Below are 20,894 nucleotides of genomic sequence, written 5' to 3' on the forward strand. Positions count from 1 at the left end.
AGTAATAAAGATAGAAGGATAATTTAGCAGATATGTGAGGAAGCGAGTGTATGATTATATGTAGGTCATTGAGTGAATTGGTAGTTGAATGGTACTGGGGCCTAGGAGATTGAACTTCTGCTAAAGTGTTTACCATGCTCTTGCCTGCAGGGCTCATTGTAAATTGCGAGAATGTGCGTGAAGGCATTCTCCGTATTTTTCTTGCGTGTTGGTCCTAGAGGTCTGAGCACCAGTTTGAACTGGGATTTTAAGAAAGGTGGTGTATGCCGTGTAGAATGATCAGCGTCCTGGTCGCCTAAGCGCCTGCGGTAAGTGGAAACACCGAGCACATAAAGTTATGACAGGGGTTCTGGGGGCCAATGACGCCAAACCCCATTGGTCAGACTCGGTCCAACAGGTGATACAGTTATAGAAGCCACCAGCATTGCTACTGTATGTTGGTCATCAACTCTGTTGGTCCTGGAAGAAATTCATTTGAAACAATCCTTCCTGCAGCTCAGCCTCGGGCTGTTACCTAAATGTCGAGAGTATATTGCATGACTCGGTTAAAAAAAGAAATCCTACCCAACCTCATGATATTGCTGCATTCCTGAACCAGCTGTTGGCCCCATCACCAGACCATATTCATTAAAGCCAACAGACGAGCATCCTGCCTGCACCACGATATATTAATACCGCAATTGGGGGCGCATTCAACCAACAAATCAGGTCGTCTTGAGAGCCTAACCGAGCTGTTGCTGCCTTGCCGTCTGCCTTGACGCCGCTCTATTCGTCGCGCGGCAATTGTCAAGTAGGATCTATTCCATGTCGAGGGCTGCTTGGTGTATGCGCCGGGCGTTTCAAAAATGCTGTTACTTCAGTTGCGCGCATTGCCTTGAAGTTTAAGTTATTTTAAATATAACGAGGCTTTGTGATAATTATAGATTATCGGCGTTTTCCTTATCTGTAGAGACTCATCCAGCTCCCTATGTGCATGCTTTGACGACTGAATCTTATATGGCAGTATCTCACGACGATAGAAGCCTCCAGTTCACTTTCTTTTAGCTCAGTCTTCTCGTGATATATCACAAACTGACATCACGTTTTTGAGACCCGATTTGGAATTCTTTTCTTTAAGTTCTTCCTACTATCACTTAGTCTCCATCTGTTCAGCCTTTTCTACAATGAGACCTCAAGCGGCACCTTGGCTGCTGTACCTTGTCATCCAGTTGGCGACAGTGTCAAGCTCACCAGTTAGGTCAACATGCCCCGATGGATCTTGTTTGTGTACTGGCAACTGCCGTGTTCTGCTGCAAGGCGAAAGCTGCTGTCCTCCCGGAGACGGATGGCTAGAGCATATCTGTGGTCCAAGTAAGAATGACTACCTCGTACCTGACGTTAGCTTACAGTGTCCTAGAGAGAGCTTGTTGTCGTGAAGGCTGCTGTCCAGAAGGCTGGACCTGCGGCGCCAATGGAATGTGTGGACCTCCGCTTCCATCTATTTCTGACCCAACCACCATCATCACTCTCCGTAAGCCTGAATTGTCGTCTCCAACAGTTGATGACAATATCTCGGGCAAACCCTCCACGAACCCTCAATCCCTTCCCGTTACAACCACTCCAGAACAATGGCTACCAGAACGCACAAAGGTGTCCTCCATATCATCACATGTGTTTATCACAGCAGGGCCCCCAGTCTTGACATTACCAAGTAACCGCGTCACTACTGCCTCCACCTCTGACGACGTTACTGGTTATGTTACAACGATTATAAATAGCCAGCTGACGACTGGCAAGCCCGAGAAGTCATCTGATGCCAGCCATGATAGCCCAGATGGAGATGCCACCATATCTAACACGCACATTGTTTCCGTTTCATCTGAACCCGCCTCTGTCACCACTTTACCTGGTGGCCTGGTGACTACCATTCCTTCTACCAATCCTTCCTCACCAGGAACAGACCTCTCCGAGACTGCCCACAAGCCTATCACTGACTCTCTTGGGGGCGATGACAGGAGTATCACTACAATAGTCCCCCCCAGTACTAACGACGGTGGTCCCGCGGCTTCAACTTTAGACGAAACTCTGCCCGTAAATGAAACTCCCACATCCATCTCAGTTCCTACTGGCACTTTCTCGACAGTACTCACCAGAACAGTCACTCCCATCACGGCACCTTTCGCAACCGGTACACTAGATTCCTTGCTTTCATCTCAAGGTGCAACTGATGGTGAACATCAAAGCCAGGACCCCAGTTCTACTACATCTGTTCCACCGACATCAGCCGACCACTTCCCAGACACTGAGCAGTCAAGTCATGCAGAGACGACCAATCCAAGCGATCGTATTCCTACTTCTCCCGCCACCAAGGAACGATCTAATACAGCTCCTGCGTCGACTGTCAGAGCCATAACCACATTACCTGATGGTCGGGTTACGACCCTCCCCAATCATAGTAAGAGTGACACCACAAAGGCTCCAAAGTCCACTGAGACAGCCGGAGTCGTCCCGGTTATTATCCCAATCACAACACCAGTACCCGATCCAGAGAGAAGCGATGATGGTATCAAGATTCCCTGCGACATGTGGTTCTTCGATCTATGCCTCGCTCCCATTGGTGGATGGAGCTTCGTGCTTCCTCCCGGAACTCATTCACCGTATGTAAAAAGCACTCATAGCATGGCAAATGCCACCGTGAACCATGGCTGACCTCTCTAGTGGTCCCCCTCCGATTATCAAGATCGATCCCACCGCACCTATCAAGGTGGATATCACGGGGTCTATCCCTTGGCCTGGATTTACGTATGTAGCCGTTAAGATTTCTTCCCTCGTGGTATGTCAAACTGATAAATGTATCTTAGGATCGATCCCGCCGGCAACCCAACATTCTCCAGCAAGCCCGACGACTGCAAGACTGAGACAGCTGCGATGTGCATCACCACTACTTCTTATGGGGTTTCAGTTGATGGGACTGTTACATCTACGACAGCACAGAACACTATTTCCACTTGCGGCACCATTTACGGCTGTGACGTAAAGGGAGAGGATTCCTCAAGAACCATCTCTAAAACAACTACAGTTAGCACGGAGGCCCCTACAATAACAGCCATCAGACTCACATGGGAGGAATGGGACATCGATGAGTATACAGAAGCACAGCTCAACGACATCGCAGATGCAGCACAAGCTCGACTCGATAAGAAGTTTGGCAGATTTACGTCTTCAACGTCCGAAGTCACGACAACCGAAGCTAGTTCCGAGTCCTTCCCCACGCTGACCCGAGCTCCTCCTATTGGTGTTCCAACATCGTCTGGCCTCTCTTGTGTTTCAACGGCCACTCATACAGAATGTGCGGGCTCAGGTAACCGAGAAGCGTGTGTCGAGAAGCCCAGTTGTGCATCTTGGGTCAACACGGCAGCTGTTACCATGACGACACCAGAAATAACGCCATTCTGCGATGCGGGCTACGAAACGTACTCGGCGACAGCTCATGCAGCCATACCAACTCAGGGCGGTCCCTTGAAGTTCTTTATTCCCGTCTCGGATGATAAAGGGTCAGATTGGGACTTTGTAATTGCCGATGATAATGTCAAAGAGGCCGTGAAGAGTTGGAAGGTTGGAAATGATGATGACGATAGCATTGAGAGTGGAGGTGGTGGGAAAGACCTTGAGATCAAGTGGAAAGTTCCCGATGATTCCAGTAAGATGCTCGTTACTCCCATGCTTATAGACGATGCTAATAACTGCAGGTGGCACTTATGTTGAGCTACTGTTCAAAACGTCAGATATCAATATGAAACGGTTCGCCTTTACGGCAAAAGGCGGTGTGGTGAGTAGTCCAACTATGGATATCATGAGGAAGTGATCTAACACGTACAATAGGTTGCTTGTATGCCCAACTGCAAAGACGATGCAACCACAACAACAGACGCAGATGGCATGGTTTGCACCCACTACCCCTGCCACTCTCCCAACTGTGAGCAAGGTCCCGCGCCTGAGCCGCAAGCTGCATGCGAGCTAGTTGAGGACGGACTTGCCGTTCCTCTCTTCTACACGGTGACCATTGTCGCAAACGGCTACAGTTGGATAGATGACGATGGGAAAAAGCTGAAGAGTGAAGAAAAGGGTTGTGGAGCAATGACGGATTGGCATTCCAGTGCGATTGAAGTTGAGACAGGTGACGGTTGGACTGCGCGGCATAGGTTTACTTTTACCTTACCGATAACCATCAAAGCGGGATGTGTAGAGAGGGCCATTGCAAGTGCCGGGGGACCCTCGGGTATTCAGTGCGATAACAAGGAGGGTGATTTATGGTGAAAGCTCTAGGTAGTAGCTTTATTGTGCTATGAGAGCCAAGGTGATAACGCTATTGGGCTATCACTGCGACTAAGGGATATAGTACTTCGTCTCAAAGTTAATGTGGCATTCCTCCCAACCCAAAGCGCCCAGATCCCTTAGACCTTGCTCAAACACATCAAGAGTCAGAGGTCTTATAAACTCGCCGTCCTTCATGTGAGGATACCGTTGAGTGGTTCTGAATCTCTCCTCGGCTTCCTGACTCTTCCACTTATGAACCCAGATACATGCTACAGCATCCTGCCCCTCCCACTTCACATTCCCTTCAATCCAACCCAAGCTCGGGGGTGATATGTACGGGTACCTATGCTGAAACTTTCTGCCGTAGATAGCGTTAGGTACCAGATGTTGAACTCTGTCCCATACAGCCTTGCGGGTTTCAAACGAGACTGAAGGTGGGAAATAGACTCTCTTGACCTCGGTATGAGATGACAGCGCGATCGTGACGTAGTCTCTGGAGAAGTCAATAACCTCAGTTACTACTGGAACATCCGAGTGAGACCCGAGGCTGGAAAGTAACTCTGCATAGCTATCTGACTGCGAGAACTCAAGCCAGGATGTGGTGCGGTCCCAATTCAGGAGAAGCACACAGTCTTGTGGAGATTCCTTGATTCTTCCGTAGCAGGCCTGGAGAGTCAGTAAATTTCAGCCAAGAGGAATTTGCAGAGACGAACATGTGTCCACTCTTCCCTGGTAGGATGCAGGGCATGGAATAATGATTGATCCAGTAAAATATCCTCTGGGAGCCGGAACTTGAACCAAGTAGTAATTGGCTTCTTGCGTGGTGTGTCATCGGACATTGTTGCGATTTTCTGGATATTTCAATAGATGGATTGCAAATACGTAGAAAATACCTCAAAGGATTGTGAGAGCGAGAAAAAGAGGTGTTGGTAGGCAGCAAGGATAGCATGTTGGTTGCGACGTGCATCTTATAGGTTTTTGAAGCGCCCCGCCGGCTGTGCAAGATTATTAACCCGGCACAGCCCCCTCCCTCAATGCGACACATCTCGATCGAAGACCCGACCAAAGCGATTCTTGTAAGGGCTGAGCTAATTACACGAACCTGGAAGCGTTATAGTAGCCGAAATAGAGCAAATACATCAGCAAATATCACCTGTATTCAATCCATTGGTAATTTTCAGTGTGTTGGCTTGATGTGTCTCGTTGAGATGTCATAAGCTTTAACTATCAATCAATCCTCTGGCGTGCCTCTCCTTCCTGCTAGCCGATTTGCAATACCGCGAATGATATGCTTCTGATACTTTCCACTTCCCGTCTTGGGTAACTCAGCATCCACGCCATCGTGGCCAAGCCAAAAGATGAATGCCGGCACCTTGACTGGGCTCAGATCCTGTAAAACCCAAACCCTGATATCTTCATCTGATGGCTTCTTCTCTTGTGAGCAAGCCTGTAAAAAGGCTGCGACTACTTCACCGTGGATCTTATCCTTGACTGCCACCACGCATGCCTCTCGGACTGCGGGATGACGTAGAAGCTGGTTCTCAATCTCGCTGGGAGACAGATTCTCACCGCCGCGAATGATCAGGTCTTTGATACGGCCAGTGATGAAACCGTAACCTTGTTCGTCCAAGTATCCCTCGTCACCGGTATGCATCCACAGCACGCCATCCTCATCATATCTCATTGCTTCCTGTGTCTTGACCTCGTCTTTGTAGTATCCTTTTTGCAAGGCAAACCCACTAGTGCAGATTTCTCCACGCTCGCCGATGGGAACTATGTGTCCCTTCGTGTCGACTATCTTAGCTGCGGTACGGGGAAGAACGCGACCAAGACTGGTTAGCATCCTGTCATCAGGATCGTCTAGGGAAGTTATGAATGTTACAGGACTTGTTTCAGTCATTCCATATGCGATAAGCATGCCCTGGACATTCATCTTGGCTCTCAGTTCATCCATCAAACTAGGCGACACAGGCGAGCCAGCAACGAGACCAGTACGCACTGTTGTGATTTTCTGAGGCTGTGATTCCATCTGTTCCAGCTCTGATATGAACATTGTGGGCACACCGAGTAGTGCAGTAGCCTTCTCTGCCTCAACTGCATCCAGAGTTTGCTTCGCGTTGAATCTGTCGGATGGAAACACGATAGTACTACCATGGGTGAAGGAGGCGAGGAATCCCATGACTAGACCGAAGCAGTGGAATAGAGGGGGCGGACAGCATACAACGTCGTCTTGGGTGAGTCTCATGGCATGCCCCACGTATCTACCATCGTTGAGCAAGTTGCTAGAATGGCTTGTCAGAGGATTGAAAGTGGCTTGACAGGAACGAGGTTCTTACTTGTGTGTGAGCATGGAGACTTTCGGAAGGCCAGTAGTACCTTAGAATATGTCAGAGACCAAACAGTGAGTCGAAGACCTAATTGTGTGTAGGGTATTATCTCACCAGAGGTAAATTGCATGTTCAAGACGTCAGCAGGTTGAACACGAGTCTCGGCTCGCTCAAGTTGTTCTTCCGTTATAGTTCCGTCAGTGCCTTCATTCAGGAAGTCTTCATATCTATGACAGTTAAACAGTTCCTGTGATGGAGATCTATCAAACAGAATAAGCTGCTCCAGAGTTGCGCCTACGTCTGTTGTCGTAGCAACTTGGTAAACATGATCGTCCGCCTTTATCGATCCAATGGACGACGCAATAAACAACGCCTTACAATCTGCAAAACAAAGCATTAGAGTTCTGCAAGATCTGGGGGTTTGGCTGACTAACCGCTACGAGCCACGGCAGAGCAAAGCTCATGAGGTGAGTTTGTCGTGTTGAACACCACAAAGGGACAACCAATTCTAGCAGATGCCAAAAATAGCTCGATGTACTCAAAGCGATTGCCGGCAAATATTCCAACTGCATCGCCCTGCTTCAAGCCTGCTTTTAGAAGGGCTTTAGCGGCAATAGAGCTGCGATACTCAAGGTCCTCATATGTGAGTCTTCTGCTTTGCCATGGTATAACAATCGCAGTTCTTTTACCGCGCTGCTCAGCTTGCTCTTTGACCAGATTTCCCAGGGTTCTGTTCCAAAGTGGAGGGTTGATGGGGCCTTGGACTATAGAAAGTCTCGGGGCTCGTGCGATCAAAGGTACGGGTTCATGTGGGTTAGACCAGATCGGCTGAACAGATGTTGAGTAGGATATGGCCGGAATGAGACGTGGGATGAACGGACGAGATAGGTTCATGGAGCTAATAACTCCAAGGCAAGAAAAAAGAGGCCTGCGTCTCATTATTGGGAGAAGTACGGGGGCCATCTTTGATTGTTGGCGGTGAGTTTTAAGCAAGAGCTGTAGAGCGAAGATAAATCATATAATTTCTAGATAGCACTGAGACATCGTGGATACTCGCGTCTTGGACGATTTATCAGCCGTCGCCCGGGACAGAGCAACGGCACATGACGAACTTGGGATAGCAAACCCGGGCATCGGACCGAGCGGGGACTCACTAACCGGTCCCTTTCAGTGCCCTTGTTCAGAGGGCTCAGGCTGCTAAACCAGAAGAGAACCCGTGTGGCATTTTTGGTTGAGTCCTTGCTTCGATCTCAATATCAGACCTGAAGCATTGCAATAATTCTCCCTTGGTGTAGATCAGGGCAAAGATGAGCTCGGAACTTGACGATTTCAATATACTTAGCAAACCTAGAAAGAGGATTATGGAATTCGAGAAGATCTTGATTACCGACAGTGCTCCTTTGAGCATTAATTGCGTCAACTTATACATATTAGTTGATGTGGTCCCGTTCCACCAAGGCAAGTGAAGATATTCCGCAACGATTGACCAGAAAACAACACCAAACTAAGAAGGACGAAAAATGGCAAAAGTGTTGCATACAGGCCTACATAACTACGAGACGACATTCTTGTTCAGAAACAGGGTCTGAACGTTACAAAAGCCCTTCAAACCATTGGCACCCCATTCAGTGCCAATACCACTCTCTTTATGGCCGCCAAATGCTGCCATTGGAGTCAAGTCGAAATGAGTGTTAACCCAGACATTGCCAGCCTGAATCTCTCGTGCAATACGGTGAGCACGACGAATGTCATTGCACCAAATAGAAGCTCCAAGTCCCATAGACGTATCATTTGCACGCTCGATCACCTCTTCCTCACTACTCCACGTGAGAAGTGGCACAATTGGTCCTAACACGCAGTATTAGTCTAGTTTTGGGTTATTCGAAATACTCGAGTCTTACCGAATGGTTCTTCAACAACGATCCTGGAAGTCTCAGGGGGTACATCGATGATCGTAGGGTTGACAAAATACCCCTCAGAAGAGTCAATCTTGCCGCCCACAGCAACATTCCAGCCCTCCTTCTCGATATCCTCAAAGAAGCCTTTTACACGCTTGAACTGAGGAGCATTCTGCAATGGGCCGTGTGTTACACCTTCCTTAGATCCATCGCCCAAAGTATAGCTCTTGACATGTTTGACAAGTGCCTCTTTAAACTGGGGATAAATGCTCTGGTGCACAAAGATTCGCTTGAGGTTAAGGCAAATCTGACCTGAGTTGAGGAATGCGAAAAAGGCTACTTTCTCAGCAGTCTTGTCGATATCGACGTCCGGAAATATGATGGCTGGATCGTTGCCGCCGCTGACCGAGTTAGCGATTATAGAGGGCTTGAAAACTCAAAGGAGGCTTACAGTTCCAAGGTTACGCGTTTCAGCGTGGAGCTGGCGCTTCGAAGAACAGCTTTGCCTGTCGCTGTTGAGCCTGTGAAGCTGATCTTGTCCACACCAGGATGGCTAGTCATCCAAGGCCCAAGTTTATCATCGCCGCTAAGCGATTGAACCACGCCAGGCGGGAAAAACTGCTGTGCGAGCTCAACCAATTTTAGACCGCCATACGGGGTGAAAGGACTTCATGACAGATCAGTAATCTCAACCTTGAATTCTCAAGGAACGGAACTTACGATGGCTTTACGATAATCACGTTCCCGGTCAATAGTGCCGGGGCGATCTTGCCCGTGGCAAGCAAAAGAGGGAAGTTCCAGGGCACGAGAGCTGCAACGACTCCAATAGGCGTGTAGCGGCTAATGATGGTGCGTTGCTCCGTGTCTTCAAGAACATCTTCTGGAAGCGGAATCTGAGCCATACCACGCATCCACTCGATAGCAGCGTCGGTCTCATACGCAGCTTGGGGAATCTAACGTCATCAGTCTCAAACGCACCATTCAGGTTTCTATTGGGCCTAAACATACTGGCTTCCCTTGTTCAGCTGTGAGGAGAGCTTGAAACTCATTACGATGAGAGTCCACAGCATCAGCAAAAGCAAGAACAGATTCGCGACGCTCCTCATAAGGAGTCTTGCTCCATATCTTGAAGGCCTTCTTTGCTGCTGCGACCGCACGATCGAGATCCTGCTGAGTCGCTACAGGGACTTGGTCCATCTCTTGTAGGTTTGCAGGGTTCAATCCATGTCGAGTTTCTTTGGTGGGGGCGCTTTGTCCGTCGATGATCTGCACAAAGTCACCTTTGAGGTTGATGCTAGGCTTGGTCATTTTGGCAATTCCTACGGTGTTAAAGTTAGTTAGAGGTAAGTTAAAAGAAAAATAGATATGGTTATTAGTTCAAGATTTTGTTCAAGTAACGGCCATTTGACGCTGTTGTCACTTATGCAACGACTCTTACAACCGGACCGTGACACCGACAGAAACAGACTAGCGTGTTTTCAGTCGGACGCTACGGTCCGATAATGTGGGGCTATTGACCGAAGTCCTTGACCGAGGCCAATACCGAGCCAACGAACGAACTAGACTACAGAGTACTCGATCCAGCGTTGCGCTGTGAAATGGACAGGCATTTTGGCATAATCTCTAAGTTGTTAGCTAGAGGTTTTCTTTACAGTCGAGACTTGCGGCTCAAAACTTGAATCAGCAGAGAGAATCCGAACTTAGAATAACTCGATTGTTGATCGATTTCGACAAGCTCTTAATAGGAACAGGCTTTGCGAGTGTTTTTGTGCCATTACGTCAATAAGCTCACAGAGCCTTACTACCATTTCATTTCTATCTAATTCTCTGTTCTGAAAACCGTAGCTAGCCTATTCCGTAGCCAAAACCCATTCAGCGTCAAGAAGATCGACGAGAATGACATGCAAGCAGCAGCGAGCTGTCTACACAAACACTCGAGTTAGCACTGTTGAATACAAACTAAAAGATTCCACTCACGGTGTTAGCACAATGCCATAGGGAGTGAAGAGTCCAGAAGCCATGCTCAACGCAAGAGCATTGTAGCCAAAGACCCATACCAGGTTATACCGAACTTGCTTCATGGTCAGTTCTGCGATTTCGAGCAGCAGGGGTATAGAATCCAGCCGTGAATTGAGAATGAAGACAGTTGCACCGACTGTTGGGGTAGCGACGTCGTGATAAAGAGCGATGCCAACGTCGGCTGCTGCTAAGCTCAACCCGTCGTTCAGTCCATCACCAACCTAGGGGCCTTGTCAGTGTGGATGTCACTAGACACGGGTGAGTTACTTACCATTGCAACAGCTTCCCCCTCCTTCTGTAGTTCCTTTATGAGATCTAGCTTATCTTGAGGCGTTGCTTCAGACGCGAGCACCGGTATTTTCAACTGCTGGGAAATACGATGTGCCGATTGAGGCATGTCACCAGTTAACTGCCAATATCAGTCAAATGTTCCCTCGATTATACTCCAAGTAATTACCAAATGCGTTGCGTAACCCATCGTATGGAGCCGTTGGATGGTCCTCTCTGCATCGTCTCTAACAGCATCCTAGAAAGTTTAGCAGGTGAAGTGTATGTTTCTCGGAATCGCATACCGTCACATAGAGAATCCCAGCATATGTCCTGTCAATAGCAACATATACTGCTATCGCACCGCCGCCTTGTCCTTGAGATATTACTGGGAGATCGGAAACGCCGCAGGACAACAAGTACCGCCTGCTCCCAATATCAACACGTCGCCAAGGCTCTTGGCCCAAAGAGACCTCCCCTGAAACGCCCTTACCCGATTCAGTTGTAATGTTTCGCGTTTCCACGAAAGCTTTCGTTTCTGACCAAGGGCCATCGAGATGACTCACGCCAGCGGTAAAGACAGCTCTACCGATCGGATGACTTGTGACACTGCGCTCCTCCACAGCACAAGTATAAGTCCAGAACTCTGTGGTTGGTTTCTTCAATGCCTTGGTTGTTTCAAAGTCTGTAACATCTAGTATTGCACGTGTCAGAGTCCCAGTCTTATCGAACACGATAGATTGAGTGTTGCTAAGCTTTTGGATGGTGTTGTATCCCTTGGTGATGAGAAGACCGTTCTGACTTGCTGTGCCTGAAAAGAGAAAATAGTTAATATCTCAGCCACGAGTCTGGCAGTCCTATCGCTGGCACTTACCTACTGCTGCAACTACTGCTGAGGGAATGGCTATTCCCAACGCACAAGGACATGCGCAATTAAGTATTGTCATCGCCCGAGCCAGCGCAACTCGAATCGTCTCATAACTCAGCGACTCAGTAGCTGTATAGATCTCTTTGAGGGGAACTAATACTGCCAGTGACATGACAAACCCTACCAAGTATTTCGTCACCATATCGACCGTACGGTTATCTTCGTCCTTTGAGCCTGCTGCCTCAACAGCTCCATGTACAAGCTGTGAATAAAATGAATTTCCCTGCTCTTTGTCGACAACAGCCACCAGTTCGTTTCCCAAGTTTCGTGTCCCTCCCAGGAGAAAGTCCCCTACGGATTTCTGAACCGGCAGTGCTTCCCCTGTGATAAGGGCTTGGTTGATAGAAGATGTTCCCTCTGTTACGTAGCAATCGCATGGGATGATGGAATAAGGTGGGATAGCAATTTGGTCGCCGGCTGTGAGATAGCTTTGAGGGACAGTCTGAGGCTGGTCAGCAAGTGAAACTACCGACTCTTGGTAAACGTGGACATCATACTTTCCCAGTAGGGTGAAGTCTCGTGTAGTTACTCTTTGTAAGCGGCTTGTACACTCTCAGTAGATCCTCGGATGTCGTCCGCCTTGACATGAGTTCAATGTATCTCCCAGCCACCACCACAAGAGCCAAACCAATGACGGTCGTGTAATATGAGTTCGCATCAGCAGTTCCATATGCGAACAGATCGATGAACGAGATAAAAGTTCCAAGAGAGATGGAGGACGATACCAGGGTGTTCATATTAGGTTGCCCGCGACAAATCGCCTTCCAGCCATCCTCATGGATCCACGGTATATACCGCCCTTGCGCAAACAGAGTAAGTGCTGCACATAGTAGATGGGCTATGAAAAGAGTGGCCGATGGTAAGCGACCGTGTCCAATAGAAGCAAGGAAGCCAACTGTCTGTATCACTGTTGCACACCCAGGCAAACTGGACAGACTTGATTTGAGCCTAGCAATCTCTTCTTTGAACTTGAGAACACGGATTATCTCCTGAGGTGATCGCGGTCCAAGCTCAACGCCATATCCCAGATCAGTAACGAGTGTCATAATTGATTGACTGTCGAGACTCGATGTCCTGCCAATCAATGTGGCTTGTTGCAACGCCAACGACACTCGAGCTTGATCCACATCCGGGTGGTTTCTCAGTGCCGACTCAACATCACTTGAGCAGGCAGAGCATGTCATTCCCGACAGCGACAAAACAAGGGAAGCGTTATGTTTCTCGCATTCCGCGTAGTTACCATCCGTCGATTTGGTGTTGGGGTAGGGAAATTCGGGTTCGTCTTCGTTGTATTGTATGGCATCGTCGACATCAAGGAATTGATAAACTTTGACCAACTGGCTAATGCAGAACGCGGCGATATAACAACAAGCCATTGTATCCGCTGATTGACTTAACCTATAGCATGTGTAAATTGCAGATAGTGGAGTGAGCATTGGCGGTAGTGGTCAGATAATAGCTGCCCTGGCACGGGTATCATTCTAGGACTAGCCTGGGTGCGGACCGTAGGCCGCAAGCGGGGCAGGCAGAGAAATAATGAGAAATCTCATGCCGTAGACTCGAGCTTGAGTTCCTAGACAGCTCAAGAGCTACAAGGTCTTTGCAGGAACAGAGGTCTAAAAGCTCTAGGCGGTTTATTCTGAGGGAGATAACATAGGATAGAGCTCAGAATACCCAATAGCCAAGGAGGTTCTGTGAAATGAGAAGTCGCTCAAATGAACTCTTATATAAGCCATATATAAGAGTTTCGAGATATATCAACAAATTCTTTATATGTTAAAGATGTATATCGTGGCTAGAGATTGTGTAGAAGGAGGCAGTGTTGATTCATTCTGGCAATCTGATAAATATCATAGCTAGTTGTCTGAAAGAAGGGCCTACCCTGTACCTGTGCCATCCAGGCTATACTGATATCTAGACCTGATTTCATCCGTGCGGGGTTGCTGCAACGTCAACGTTGCATACCAAGGATAATAAACTTCCAGCCATTGAGTTCATTCCCTGTTATATCTTAGCGACCCCGTAACTCCGGGGTAAGTCTCCACTAGGATCAAGCAAAACAATGCAAACAACCATAGAGTGCCAACATGCTGAGCCTAACGAGTTAGCGAGCTCCTTACCCCGCTCCGTGATAGCTCATCTCCCCAGGCCAAGTTCCGTGTGTCACGGGCAGCCGGCAGATGGCGCAAGGGGGAGGTACGTAGGTAGGGCAGATGCGCAGACTGGATACACTTCGTTATCTTCCTTCTCATCCCGCAATTCGGACCGCCTCCTGCCTACTCCTCGAAGCAATGTCAGCAGCACCATCGTCCAGCGTCGAGTCACAGGCTCATGCCCCTGCGACCAGTAGTGGTATACGCCGTATTCGGCAAGCATGCACCAGCTGTCGGTATGGGCCCTGTCCGCTCCAACACCAGCAGCTTCTGTGGATCTCCCGGCCCGTCATGTTACACCACTCACCCTCTCACCTCTGCGAACGTGCCTGAAGCATGATCAAGATACTGACGTGGAAACAAACCATAGACAGAGGAAAACGAAATGTTCGGGAGATAAGCCGCGATGCAACAATTGCCGACGTGTCAATCGCGCGTGCCAATATGAGGCGTACTCAGCGACGATGGCTTCTGTGACTGCAAACCCGCTTGCAGCTCTGGCTCCCCAGTTTGGTCATGTATAGCCTGCACCAAGTGTCGCGTAACGATGCCATGATTGACTTGACGATAGCCGGAACTTTTGCAGAGATTGAGCACGATTGAAGCCCAGTTGGCCAAGTTGAGCGAGCAGGATGGTCCGGAACAAAGGTATGCGCGGCTACACCACGCGTTTGTCCCCAAAGAATCTGTTTGCTGAGTTTTATGATCTCACAGGTTCGACTTCAATCAGCCGTTTCTGCCGCAACAATGCGACGCGCCTGTTTCTCCGGCCCAGCCTCGTTCATCAACATACCTAGTTGATGGCTCAGACGGTCAGCGCCGGCTCTCAGACGCGGCGTCTTCATCCCCAGATCAAACCGGGTCCATCACGCCGTACGTCTCTCGAAACATGCTTCCCTGTAGCTCATCGCAGTCGCTAACCATCAATCAGGCCCTTTAGCACAATGCCACCGGACGATGTGGTGCAGCATCTCGTCGATACCTACTTTACCCACGTCCACAATCAACCGTACGCCTATTTCCAAGAGGAGCATTACAGACAGCTGTTCAGCTTCATGCTCCTACCAAAGTGTCTCACATTTGCCATCCTGGCGTCTTCAGTGAGATTCTCGGATCACGAATACTTCTTAGGGCGCACCCACGACGCGATGGAGGGATACGCGAGACAAGCCTGGTTGTGCGTGCTGAGCGACCATTTGACTGTTGAGAATGAACCGAATTTTCACGTGGCACAGACTACCAACATCCTGGCTATCATTGACTTTACAGGTGAGGTTGAACGGCATTCCCGAAGAGCAAATTTTGGCTGATACTTGACAAGCTGGCCGAACAAGCTCTGGGTGGTTAAAGATTGGCCTTGCAGTACGGATCTGCCAAGATCTTCAACTCATGAACGAACCAAATCCCATGCTCCCTATTGTCGAACAGGAAGAGCGAAGACGCGTCTTTTGGTCAGTCTACCTTCTCGATAAGCTTGTATCCTGCGGGAGAGCACGACCACCTGCAATCGCCGACGAGGATTGTCACATCCAGCTACCCTGCGAGGAGGAAGTGTTCAGAACTGGCACTTGGAAACAAACCCCTACGCTTCATCGCCTTCTAAATTGGGATGCTGATCTCGGTGAGATCCGTGGATACTTCACCCTCGCCATTCTCGTCGCTTCAGCTCTCGGGCGATGTGCCAGATACGTCCTTCATCAACGCGAGATAGACGACACTTTACCTTGGGACTCGAGATCAGAATTTGCAGCTATCAACTCGTTCCTCTTGCTAATTGAGCAGCATCTTCAGGTTGAAGAAGTCCCCATCCAAGACATCATATCGCAGAACAAACTCCCCAATGGATCGCCGGACCATCAGGTTGTTGGACACGCCGTATTTGCTCGGATCGTTTTCCATCTATGCCACTGTCTCATCAGCCACCCGTTCCTCCTGGCGCTGCGTCTGCAGAAATTAAAGGTAAAGGCACCAGTGAGTTTCTTAACCAGAACTTATGAAGTATGCTATGATCACGCCTCCAAGATCCCGTCTCTACTGCACCGTGCGCAAGAGGCGGGCTGTCACGTCGATGCCTCATTCTACGCTTACTCGACATGTGTTGCTGGCAGCATCCTCTCCATGTTCATCCATGGCCAGGAAAGTATGGGACAAGTTCCATCTCAGCAGCTTTTGGAATCTGGACAGCACTCATTAGAAATCTTGGACAAAATGGGTCATTTCTGGGACCATGCAGCCAAGATGGTAAGTATTACGCCTGGTCAAACCTTGTAGGCATAACTGACCCGTTTTACAGCACACTCAACTCCTCAACTTCGATACCCATTCCCAGGATTTCGAGAAGATGATTGATCCACATGCCGTTTTCGACATATCTCCTGACCTGGAAACAGCTCTATGGTCCATGGTTGATTACGGCTCCATGTGCGGCAGCTCAAGAACAAGATCAATTAGTCCTGGTGATGGCCAATTTTTCGTCGACATGACCTCGCCTTCATTCTTCAACTTTGATGTGAACATGACGCCACGGTCATTTGAGTTGTCTGGGGTTGAGGGCATAAATGGAGCACGTCACACCATGAGATCTTATGTTATGAGTTAAGAATGTCTTCTGGTTTGCTAGTATCATTATTGGACACTTGGTGTATTGTATATATTCTCAAGCATACTATGGTATACTCTCATGCATGAGGTATAATTACTTGTGTGTTTAGTGCAAATCGGTTTCCTAGAGTTCTGTCGAGAAACTCGGATGGACTTTCAAGGAATGGTGCGGATTGGGGGTTTTGTTTTGTTATTCTAGGAAGCCTGGTGCATCAGACAGTGCGTGGAAGCAATTCAATCAATTCATTCTTTACTGATATATCTATATTCCTTACATATGACTGCCCGCATCCCATTTTACAATGAGACTCTTCCATCTCCTATAGCAATGCTGTCCCTGTCTCTCCCCGATTTCAGGGTACACACTGCACTACACGATAGGTCACAGTTTTGTAATTTGGTAACCAACTATAATCCGTGATAGTATTCCGTATGTTTTCTCGACAGTAACCCTAACCCTAAAAAAGAAAAAAGAAAAACCAAGACATTTTACGTCCAGAAGGAAATCTTTGTCAATGCTGGCATCATGTCATTTGTTAGAATGGGCGAGAAATTCAGCTGTTATCTTGCTTTCCCAGAGTCATATCTCTCTCACTCTTCCCTTTGATAACGGATGATAGATCACCAACAGGAATCTGAATCGGAAAGTCGACAATGGCAAGCAAGATAGCGAGGAGGATATACCATCCAGCAAATGATGTCACAAAGAGCAGTGCGCCGGCGCCCTGTGGCGAGTTAGGAGATGAACACTAGGTGGAGCGGTGTTGCATAACAGAACTTACCACACACAGCCGTTGAGCTAACAACGTGTTCCCAGTATAGTCATCCGCCCAAGCCCAAAATGCCCCAAGGAGGCACAGAAGAGCTGGGACAAGGGTAGCAAAGATCACAACGAAGACGACATTCGTACGCAAGGCGCAGATGAGGTAGATGATTGACAATATGGTCATGGCCAGCAAGAAAAAGCCTTCCCCAATTGTGTCAGTATAATACAAAGCAGTGTGAAATGGGAGGCAAAGGTCGGAAAGACTTACCTAAGCTTGCATTAAAGCCTCTGGTAGCCATTCCTTCGGCAGGTGACTTTGCATCTGCCGGTGCATATGAAGAATATGCAGCGAAGGATGGATGTAGGATCCCACCAAATGAGAGGTAGAAAAAGCCGAAGCTTGTAAAGACACAAGAAGGAAAGCTGTTGCCAAGGATCCACTCCATAATCCCGCTGATTACCATGAGGACACCACCCTCGAAGAAATAGACAGGGCTTCAAGGTCATCAGTATGCCATCATGATTATACCTTATGGAGGGAAGATCAACTTACATGGAAGCTGCACCAAAGTGGCTAGCACCACGCCAACCCATCAAGTCACACGATAGAGGCATCAAAGCTAGCAAGAATCCCGCGAGTGCTCTATAATACGGTCATCAGCTGTGCTCATCAGGCAGTCATCTACAGGGTACGCTAACAGAGGCGTCGGGTTACCAAATGTCTTCCTTAGATCTCCCTTGACAGCATTGGGAGGTGCAAGGTAAAGCTTCTCCAAGAGCTCAGGGCTCATCGAGATACTAGCTGCTGATCGGATAGCATGAAGAGCCTCATGATGGCCTACTTCGGGATCACTGCTGTTACTCGAGGGCTTTGTCATGGTGATGCAGACGTATGCTTGTGGCTATGGCGTTGATAGGAGAAGAACTGGGTTGGGAGAGTATGTATCATAATAGAAATGGTTTGAAGGCTTTATGCTTGGGACGTGTCATTCTCTTGGCTGCCTGGCCAACCTGTACATCCGATATTCTCGCACTGGACTTTGTCCATAGGCCCTGTACTGTATTGGCCGCCATACTTTGATACGGAATTTCGGTCCTGTTTCGGTAAATCATAAATCGGAAGAGGGAACTCCTCGAGATGCCGGACAAAGAACTTGATGGAATGGACCGCATTAGCGTCCGGACCGACGCTGCTTGGTGTGTATCTACACGGGGGACGCGGGGATAGCATGAGTTGTTACCCCGGAACAAGCAGTGATCCCTGATCTGATACCCGAATCAACGGACCGTGGATTGACAAAGCCTGGGGGTGCATTGGACTGCCCCGGATTTCAGTCACTTCCCCAGGTTCGCAATCTGGGGTAGTAATCATGTGTGATAGAAGTCTTATGGCACGTAACACTGATGAGGACGACTGATTCAGAGTGAGGATTGGCTTGGATTACGCCACGAGCTTGATTGAAATGAACAACCTGGTTAGACTACAGACATGATTACTGCCAATAATGTGACTTTGGGCTGGTAATAACTGTAAAATGGAAATAGTAGAACGGCTCAAAAAGGCAGATATTTTGGAAAGGTGTAACGGTGTCTTACAACATTGTAAGCTATGGAAGAATGTACCAAATCAACAGTGAGGCCCAGTGCGAGACAGGTTTACCAGTTTGTAAATATAACAAGCGCCTTGATAGATTACCATACAAGTGTCTTTCATGATGCGGAGTCATCAAGAGGCTACCAAATTAACACAGGTTTAATCGTAGAACCATTCTCCATATCATGAATTGCCTTTTCAAATTCACTAACCTGTGATAGATTAACCTTCTGAAAGTATGACCACGTAGAGATTCACGATTTGACTTACAGGATAAAATTTAATCAGACGCTCTATCGGGAACTGGCCTTTCTGGAACCATCGAATCATGCGAGGGATGTACTATCTCAAGTGTCAGCTGTTGAGCGTCGCTTTCAATGGCTAGAGACCTACATCCTCAGGAAGTACACCACCTTCCATACTACCGATAAGCTGCTTGCCTGTCTACTGAGTGTGAGCCACGAAATGAGTACCCTGCTGTAAGAAACCTACAACCATGAAGGGAACAACCGAGATCTCCAACCCAGCTGTCATCGGTGCAACACCGAGAAGAACCATCTTGCCCTGGTTGGCGGTGAAGTCAAGGCCTTGCTGGATCAAAGGCATCACGCCAGTTGCGTCAACGGTAATTGTACTTCCAGAACCACCTGTTATTTTTCGAACTTCATCACCGAGATTGGCGACTGATGATGTATCTATGCCGTGGGTTGCTCCCAGTCTCTTTGCCATCTCGACTCGCGCAGGGACTCGATCGATGCCGATGATGTTTTTGCAGCCTCTGAGTTTCGCACCCTGATCCCATGTTAGCTTTCTCGTCATGATGAGTCGATGGCTCAATGTACCATAATGGCTGCCAGACCAACACCACCCAAGCCCATAATGGCAACCTTGTCATCCGGTTTTGCAGCTGCCAGTTCGGTAATAGTCCCTGAACCAGTCTATGAAACCTACGTTAGCTCTCTTACGAAAACCTCATCGCCGCATGACCTTACTTGTATACCGCATCCCAAAGGGGCAAACAACTTCAGATCCTCCGGATGTGTAATTAAGTCGGTGACATTCACAAGAGACGTTTCTTGGACCCGTGTGAGCTTCGCAAAGCTGGACTGTCCAAAGAAAGAACCCCCGACCCTCTGAGAAGTGGGCTTTGAAGTCTGGAAGGCCTCTCCAGAACCCGAGAAGTTGAGGGCAGTGAATTCGTGACAGTAGCCAGGAGCGCCGAATTTGCAGTTGTGGCATTGGGTGCAGAATGCAAAGGAAAGGAGAACGGCATCCCCAGGTTTAACCTTTGTGACCTTTGAGCCAACTGCCCGGACGTAACCAGCGCCTGATATGATTAGCTTCTATGGACCATCTGAGCAAGGGATGCTTATAACTTGCCTTCATGACCCAAGACGCGTGGGTATGGAGGAACAGGAAATCCTGGAGTTCCATCAGGGTCAGTTCCACAGCCCAGATCAGTATGGCAGACTCCCGAAGCAACCATTTCAACGATGGCCTCGTTTTCGCTGGGAGCTCGGAGCTGCAGCTGCTCAAGCTTCCAATTTCTCTTGCCATCTTGAGGGGCATGGGCTACGATGGCAGTGGTAGATTGAATCGAGTCCATTGTGGTGAGTGGCGCTGTCACTGCGATGGCAACGAGAATATGAGGCAGTTTGACGGTAGCAGTATGATATGCTACAGAAGCCAAGAACGAAGTATTGTGTGCGGCGGACGATGAATTCGTGAGGTGCATACAAAGAAAGTCAACTATTATTGCCCATACAATATCGGCGGACCAGGGCCATGGCGGTCCGCCGTACCGAGCATACCAGCGTTGACAAGATCCCACGCGGAGCAACCGTCCCTTCAGGGTCTTAGCTGAACCTAGACATGCACCCCGCGCTTCCCCGCAAAGACCATAATTGAGTTTATCAACAGCCGGGGCCCCGCATCGGAGCCCGGACCGCACTTGAGCCAGACAGACAGATGTTAAAAGATTAATTCTCAACGGCTTTCAACAAGACCATTGAACCTCATGCCATTCCAGCAACATCTCAGAGCAT

The 20,894-nt window shown here is 48.6% G+C and overlaps 8 protein-coding genes; 2 read left to right on the forward strand and 6 right to left on the reverse strand.

Moving 5' to 3' along the window:
- Positions 1-1,356: 1,356 nt before the first annotated feature.
- FFUJ_10157 (uncharacterized protein) lies at positions 1,357-4,296 on the forward strand (the record flags this gene model as incomplete). XM_023567861.1 has 5 exons in its annotated part: positions 1,357-2,636; positions 2,698-2,781; positions 2,841-3,679; positions 3,729-3,808; positions 3,862-4,296. 5 exons carry the CDS (start codon positions 1,357-1,359, stop codon positions 4,294-4,296), a joined length of 2,718 nt encoding a protein of 905 aa, XP_023435247.1.
- Positions 4,297-4,365: 69 nt separating this feature from the next.
- Positions 4,366-5,135, reverse strand: FFUJ_10156 (uncharacterized protein; the record flags this gene model as incomplete). XM_023567862.1 has 2 exons in its annotated part: positions 4,366-4,962; positions 5,010-5,135. The coding sequence occupies 2 exons, from the start codon at positions 5,133-5,135 to the stop codon at positions 4,366-4,368; spliced, it is 723 nt and encodes a 240-aa protein (XP_023435248.1).
- A 392-nt stretch (positions 5,136-5,527) lies between these two features.
- Positions 5,528-7,517, reverse strand: FFUJ_10155 (related to long-chain-fatty-acid-CoA ligase; the record flags this gene model as incomplete). XM_023567865.1 has 4 exons in its annotated part: positions 5,528-6,578; positions 6,633-6,672; positions 6,738-7,004; positions 7,058-7,517. The coding sequence occupies 4 exons, from the start codon at positions 7,515-7,517 to the stop codon at positions 5,528-5,530; spliced, it is 1,818 nt and encodes a 605-aa protein (XP_023435249.1).
- A 658-nt stretch (positions 7,518-8,175) lies between these two features.
- FFUJ_10154 (related to aldehyde dehydrogenase (NAD+), mitochondrial) lies at positions 8,176-9,829 on the reverse strand (the record flags this gene model as incomplete). XM_023567866.1 has 5 exons in its annotated part: positions 8,176-8,471; positions 8,525-8,922; positions 8,973-9,188; positions 9,242-9,474; positions 9,530-9,829. 5 exons carry the CDS (start codon positions 9,827-9,829, stop codon positions 8,176-8,178), a joined length of 1,443 nt encoding a protein of 480 aa, XP_023435250.1.
- A 511-nt stretch (positions 9,830-10,340) lies between these two features.
- FFUJ_10153 (related to P-type ATPase) lies at positions 10,341-13,111 on the reverse strand (the record flags this gene model as incomplete). XM_023567867.1 has 7 exons in its annotated part: positions 10,341-10,443; positions 10,499-10,761; positions 10,812-10,949; positions 10,998-11,066; positions 11,113-11,618; positions 11,682-12,177; positions 12,233-13,111. 7 exons carry the CDS (start codon positions 13,109-13,111, stop codon positions 10,341-10,343), a joined length of 2,454 nt encoding a protein of 817 aa, XP_023435251.1.
- A 1,241-nt stretch (positions 13,112-14,352) lies between these two features.
- FFUJ_10152 (uncharacterized protein) lies at positions 14,353-16,487 on the forward strand (the record flags this gene model as incomplete). XM_023567868.1 has 6 exons in its annotated part: positions 14,353-14,406; positions 14,460-14,536; positions 14,603-14,761; positions 14,820-15,157; positions 15,210-16,129; positions 16,182-16,487. 6 exons carry the CDS (start codon positions 14,353-14,355, stop codon positions 16,485-16,487), a joined length of 1,854 nt encoding a protein of 617 aa, XP_023435252.1.
- A 556-nt stretch (positions 16,488-17,043) lies between these two features.
- FFUJ_10151 (related to Y.lipolytica GPR1 protein and Fun34p) lies at positions 17,044-18,133 on the reverse strand (the record flags this gene model as incomplete). XM_023567869.1 has 5 exons in its annotated part: positions 17,044-17,214; positions 17,272-17,456; positions 17,524-17,750; positions 17,809-17,898; positions 17,955-18,133. 5 exons carry the CDS (start codon positions 18,131-18,133, stop codon positions 17,044-17,046), a joined length of 852 nt encoding a protein of 283 aa, XP_023435253.1.
- Positions 18,134-18,989: 856 nt separating this feature from the next.
- FFUJ_10150 (related to zinc-containing long-chain alcohol dehydrogenase) lies at positions 18,990-20,455 on the reverse strand (the record flags this gene model as incomplete). XM_023567870.1 has 7 exons in its annotated part: positions 18,990-19,061; positions 19,120-19,191; positions 19,243-19,293; positions 19,342-19,641; positions 19,692-19,787; positions 19,842-20,176; positions 20,239-20,455. 7 exons carry the CDS (start codon positions 20,453-20,455, stop codon positions 18,990-18,992), a joined length of 1,143 nt encoding a protein of 380 aa, XP_023435254.1.
- Positions 20,456-20,894: the final 439 nt, after the last annotated feature.

The sequence above is a fragment of the Fusarium fujikuroi genome, chromosome FFUJ_chr09 (genome assembly GCF_900079805.1).
Source record: "Fusarium fujikuroi IMI 58289 draft genome, chromosome FFUJ_chr09".
NCBI lineage: Eukaryota > Fungi > Ascomycota > Sordariomycetes > Hypocreales > Nectriaceae > Fusarium > Fusarium fujikuroi.